This window comes from Eptesicus fuscus, chromosome 21, assembly GCF_027574615.1.
Source record: "Eptesicus fuscus isolate TK198812 chromosome 21, DD_ASM_mEF_20220401, whole genome shotgun sequence".
NCBI lineage: Eukaryota > Metazoa > Chordata > Mammalia > Chiroptera > Vespertilionidae > Eptesicus > Eptesicus fuscus.
Window position 1 is genome coordinate 37,807,372 of NC_072493.1, and position 6,000 is coordinate 37,813,371.

Here is a 6,000-nt window from a genome sequence, read left to right on the forward strand (position 1 = left end):
TCCCGCTGCCTCCAACAGTCTTGCCCTCCTTCTTTCCTGGGCTGGTTCCACTCATCCCTCAGACGCTGGCTCTGCTGTCCCCTCCCCCCCTCCAGGAAGCCCTCCTGGATCCCAGACTGTGCAGCCACCTCCTCGGGGCTCCCCATTCTAGGCTCGCCCACGCTGGGTCATTACTACTTGACTTACAGGACTTCCATCCTCTTCCCCGACCCCAACCATGGACCCTGAGCTCTGTGAGGGCAAGGATGGAGTTGTTGTTATCACTGCTGTGTCCCCAGAATCACCCAGCACAGGGCCGGTGCTCAGGAAATGGATCAAGCCATTCATCGCTCAGGTTTGAGTGTCTGGGAGGAGGGCCAGGCCTCGGCTCTTTGGCACCAACACAGGGCGGGGAGGGTGGGAGGTGGGGTGTGTGCTGGGCAGAGAGTAGTTGCAGGACAATGGGGTCGACCCCATTTGCAAAACAGGGGGGGGCAGATAAGCGGTCCTCACCTCTGAGGCTCAGCCACTGCCGCACGACTCCAGTGACCTCAAAGGACAGCCACTCGGGCGCGTCGCTGGGGGACAGCAGCTGGTTGCTGAGGTAGCGCCAGGTATTGTTGTTGTATTTCTGGGGGATGACGAATGGGAGGAGAGAGACGGTGGGTCGGTGCTGCCATGCACCTTCACATCCGCTGCCCGCACCCCCACCCCATCTGCTCCCCTAAACGGGCCTTTGGACAGTCCCCTCCCAGACACCCACGCCCTGGGGACCCAGAGGAACCACCGGGGCCCCAGCGAGCTCCAGGCTGGGGGTCCAGGCACCCAAGCTGCTCAGCCTCGGGCCCCGATCCTCTTTGGAGCCGAGGAAATTCTTTTCTCTCTCGGGGCTTCAGTTTCCTTGCTGGTGAGATGTCAGGCCCCTGTGAGCTTGGACAGCCCACTGCTCAGCTCTTCCTGCAGACATCCTGGGCTTCACTCAGCGTACATTTCTGCACATCTGGCACCCTCAGTTCTGAGTCTATAACTTTCTAGGGGCTTAGGTTCGAAGTCATTCTACAACTCCAGGGTTTGACAGCATCCCAGGAATTACAGTCAATGAGCCCAAGACGTTCTAAGAGACTAACGTTCCGCCAAGTCCAGGAGTCTGACGTGCCATAAACCTAGAAGCTGCAGGCACTGCTCTCCTGTGGAATGATCCCTGGTTCTGGACAGAACGCTCCAGGAATGGCAGCATAAAGTTGGGTTCTCTAGATGCCAGGAAGTTAACGTGAGACAAAGTTCCCTTGTTGTATGAGTCTACCACCTACCGTCACGTCTAAAGTTCCACGTGACATGGATTCTATGGCCACTTGACCTTCTAGAGACCCCCAACTCTTCCAGAGGCCCCAATCTTCCTGGAGATTCCAAACTTTCTAGAACAGAGCTATCTATCCAAGAGACCCCTCTGTGACCACGGAAATGCTCTTGATCTGTGGTGTCCCAAATAGCCGCTAACCACGCGTGGCTACGGCTGCTTAAAACATGGCCAGTGGGGCTGAGGAATTGAATTTTTGCTTTTAATTGTAGTAAACTTAAACGGCCACCTGTAACTGGGGGCTTCCCTATGGGACAGAGCAGGTCCAGAACCCTGACCTGTTCTAGAGACTTCAACTTTCAAGCTACCTGCGTTCTAGAATCCAACGGCTAAGATTCCGGCCTTCTGGGTGGTTACCCTTCTAGGGTGCTAGGAGTCTGGAGTTTTAAAGAGCCCTGTGATTCCACGGCCTGTCTGCGTGGCCCCTGCAGTCACCCATGGCCCAGTGGCCCACCTGCGGGCCCACGCCCCCACCTGGTACAGCTCCACGTGTTGCTCCACTTTCAACTTGTGCCTCTGCAGGCGCAGCTCGGCCCGGGAGAGCAACTGGGGTTCAGGCACTGCGTCCCGGAGATCCGACGTGTTGAAGAACATGTATATGCTGTGTGCGTTGTGCTTGTACGCCTTATAGATTTCTAGGCAGAAGGAGTGGAGAAGGGGGATGTCAGAGGCGTGGCAGGGGCAGGGGAGCTGATGCACCCCAAGGGTGAAGAGCATGGGCTCCAGAGCGGACAGCCCCGGGGGGGAGTCCGACCCTGACCTTGGGTGAGTGGCTTGCTCTCTCTGGGTTTGTTTCCTCCTCTCTAAAACCCTCCTCTTCCATCCTCTGTCAAGTGCCCACTCAATACAGGCTGGCACCAAAGGTGTCTGCTTTGTTTGCTCAGATCTTCCCAGCACGTGGAGCCTCAAATGCAAGTCACGTGGCAGTGTAGGGTCAAGGGCATTGGGAGCAGACCATGCCTCGGCTGCCTTCGAGCTCTGTGACCTTGGCAAGTCACATCCCTTCTCGGAGCCTCAGTTTCCTGCTATTCTTCGGAAAATGGCAACCACATCAAGGACAAGACTGTTGGAAAGCCCTGCCTTCCTACCCGGGGCCTCCTAACTTAAGTGCTGGTGTAACTTTGAGCCAGTGAAGTCCTGTGCCAGATTCTCACCTGTGAAACAAGGACGGATTGCAGGATGAGAGTGTGAAGTGAGCCGAAGCAGCTAAAGCACATGGCACAGAGTCTGCACAGGGTAGTCACTCTAACGTGTGTGTGTTAAAGAGCTCCCGATTTGCCGGATGCTATTCAAAGCACTTTGCATTTAAACTTCACAATAATCCCATGGGGAAGATACTATTATTATACCCGTTCTCTAGGTAGTAAAACTGAGGCACAAAGAGATCAAGTAATTTGCCCCGAAGTCACATAGCTAGGAAGCCGCAGAATGGGGATTCAAACTCAAGCAGACAGTTTCCAGAGACAACCCCTAAGCTAATGTGATGTTATTATTATTATTATTGTTACTAGCAATGGCTTCCTCCCTCAGCTGGTTAGAAAAGGCAAAGTTTATTCTAGGTAGGAATGGCTTGGGAGTGGGGCAGAAAACTAGCAAGTGTTTTCTAGACTAGGAAAAGTTTGGGGTTGAGGCTGAGGGAACTCTGGATAAATGGGAGGCAAACACAGAGACAGGCTCTGAGAAATGTCAGAGGAAAACCCTTCTGTGGGCCCCCATCCTCTACTCACCCCCACTCCAGCCAGGCCAGTGCCGCCTCCTGCAAATAAGCACTATCTTGGCCCAGGGGTTACTCAGCAACCCCCAGAGGAAGGGAGACAGGGAGGGAGGGAGAGAGAGAGAGGGGAAAGGGGCAGGGATCCACAGAGGGAGGGAGGGAGAGACCACAGAGACAGAGACGGGAGACCGGGAGAGGTAGGAGGAGGTGTGGAGGAGAAGTAGAGGCAAGAGATGGAGACTAATGAAGATGAGGGAGCCCTGGCCGACTTGGCTCAGTGGATAGAGCGTCAGCCTGCGGACTGAGGGGTCCCTCCCGGGTTTGATTCCTGCCAAGGGCACATGCCTGGGTTGCGGGCTTGGTCCCCAGTAGGGGATGTGCAGGAGGCAGCTGATCGATGATTCTGATTCTCTCTCATCATTGATGTTTCTATCTCTCTCTCCTTCTCCCTTCCTCTCTGAAATCAATAAAGAAATACATTTTTTAAAAAAAGAAGATGAGGGAGAGAAGGAAAGACAGAGATGGAAGACACACACACACACACACACACACACACACACACACACACACACACACACGGAGAGGAACACAGGGTTTGGGAGCCAGAGGGAGAGCATTGAAGGTGTCATCGTTAAATCCCTACAAAAAGGGTGAAGCGATTACGGAAAAGGTGAGGTGGACATGTTGGGGGGGGGGGGGGGATTGGCATTATTTGGCTGGAGCCACAATTGGGCAAAGGAATGGGCCCGGGACCCACGAGTCCACCGCCCAGGAGGGAAAGTGAAAGGCGGGGGGCCGCCCCAAGTCGCAGGGCCACTTGGGACCCCCGGGTCCCCGCGTGGGCGCCGACGGGGCGGGCCCACGGTAGTCCCGCCCGGAACTGGGGTGAAGAGGGCGGGAGGCGCCGCCGCCGCCGCGAGGGCGGGGACCGGACCTGCCTCATCTCGCCCCAGGCTCCGCGCGCTCCCCACCCCCGGGGCACGGGAAGGAAAGGGAAGGGGGGGGGCGGGCGAGGCGGCCGGACGCTGGGGTTTCCCCAGCCGCGCGGAGAGGAACTGACACTGCGGGGTCTAGACTCTCAGCCTTTTGCTCTGTGGGGTCCTCCCCCCCCCCCACCCCGCCTTCCGGACGCGCAGCTCCTCCCCCCGCGCGTGGCACCCACGAGGGACCTCCTCACCCCGACCTTGTGGATCGCACCCACCCACCTCTCCCCCTGCGGCTCGGCTCCGCACTCAGCCCACTCCCTTCCAGCCGGCAGCACGGGGGCTCGCTGCTCCCAGCAGGCACCGCCTCCCCAGGCCCGCCTTTCCCACGCTGGTCTCCCCTCGCTCGGCAACACTCCTTCCCACGACCCCGTCCTTCCAGGTTTCCTGGGGGCTCGCTTCCTCGCCTGGCTGGCTCCCCGCACGTCCATCTGCGAAACGCGCTGGGCACCTCCCCGCGCATCCCTGGCACCCCCTGGGGTCCCAGCTCTCCCGCTAGCTCCCCCCTCCCTCGCGCCCCTTTCTCCCCACGAATTCCTCACCCCCTCGCCGCTCCCCTCTCTGCACTCCCCCAACCCCGCGCTCCTCGCACCCTCTGCACGCGGGCCCACTCCGTTTTCCTAGAGCCTCCAAAGGGCCTTGAGTGTCGAGGTTGGACTTCATGCTGAGGGCCCTGGGGAGCTCATCTTCACCTAGCTTTTCTGTCCTGGGGTTTTCCCATCCCAGGACCCCCGAGCTCCGCATCAGCAGCCCCCGCTGCCTCTCCTGGCCCCAGGCTGGGGTCTTTGCATCTCCCCGAGCGGGCTGGGCTCCCTCTCTGCAGCCCCCACCGCAAGACCCCCGCACTCCAGTGCACCCTGGAGGTAAAGTCTTTTTCTAGGCCCCCCCCTCCCCAGTTGTTTCTCTCCCACTGGGGGGCTTCCCCACGGCCCCCGATGTCCCCGTCGCCCTCCAGAAGAGGTCCACGGCGCTCACTAGCGCCTCTCAACACCAGACACCGGGTGGGTAGGAAGCTCAACCCTACTCTCTGGGGAGGCGGGGGGCCTCCAGCGTTCCCAGCGCCCCCCGAGGTCCACTTCCTCCAGCCAGTTTCCTCCCCCAGTAATTTCCTCCCGGACCCCAGCACGCCGGCATCCCCGGGGGGGGGGGCTCCCCGCCAGGGCCCCCCGCCGCTCGGAGCTCACCGTGGTTGTTATCCAGGGTCAGCACGCGGTTGACCTCCTTGGCGTAGTAGTCCGCCTCGGGCTCGGGCTCGGGCTCGGCGCTCTCCCCGGCCACCCGGTCGCGGGTGCTGTTGTAAAGGGCCAGCACGGCCTCCGGCAGCGGCCCGGGCGGCACGTCCCCCTGGCTCGGGGGGCTGGCGAGCCGCAGCTTGGACAGAATCTGGCCGCGGATGGCCTCAATGCGCTTCCGCTTCACCAGCTCCATGTCGATGGTCTTGCAGGTGGACAGTCCGGCGGCCGGCCGGCCCGGCGTCAGCACGAGCAGCCACAGCAGCGGCGGCAGCAGCAGCGGCAGCAGCAGCCGCAGCCCGGAGGGCGGCATGGGGGAGGCGGCGCCCCCCGGCACTGCCGAGAGCGCGGGCCGGGCTGCTGTGGGAAAAGGGAGGCCCCGCTCCTCCTGGGGCTGGGAGGGGGGGGGGTGTTCCGACGAAAGGTAGGAGAGTCTGAGGGTGAGTGGGGGTGGGGGGTGGGGGACAGAGGTGAGGTCCTCAGGGAGGAGGGAGTCCTGGTGAATGGCTGCTGGTGTGTCCTACGGAAAAAGCCGAGATGGGAGCGATCTCGTACCGGAGGTGGGTGGTCGTGAACGGGGACGCCGAGACAGGTCTGAGAGGCTCTGGGGCGCGCGGGGGCTCAGGAGAGAGGCTGGGGGTGGGGAGCGTGCAGGGGGTGCGCCCGAGGTCTTGGGTCAAGTCGCCGCGGTAGTCGGGTTTGCGTTTCCTGAGGGCTGGTCCGGAATCGGGGTGC

General features: G+C 60.6%; 1 protein-coding gene across 1 annotated transcript in view; it reads right to left on the reverse strand.

The window, feature by feature from the left end:
- Positions 1-5,652, reverse strand: part of TGFB1 (transforming growth factor beta 1) — a 14,385-nt gene extending 8,733 nt beyond the window's left edge. The window contains exons 1-3 of the mRNA XM_054711126.1: positions 5,218-5,652; positions 1,811-1,971; positions 493-610 (exon numbers count right to left, since the gene is read on the reverse strand). Of these exons, the coding sequence (XP_054567101.1) occupies positions 493-610; positions 1,811-1,971; positions 5,218-5,578 (640 nt within the window). The 5' untranslated portion in view covers positions 5,579-5,652. The remainder of the gene's footprint in view (positions 1-492; positions 611-1,810; positions 1,972-5,217) is intronic.
- Between the last annotated feature and the right edge of the window lie 348 nt (positions 5,653-6,000).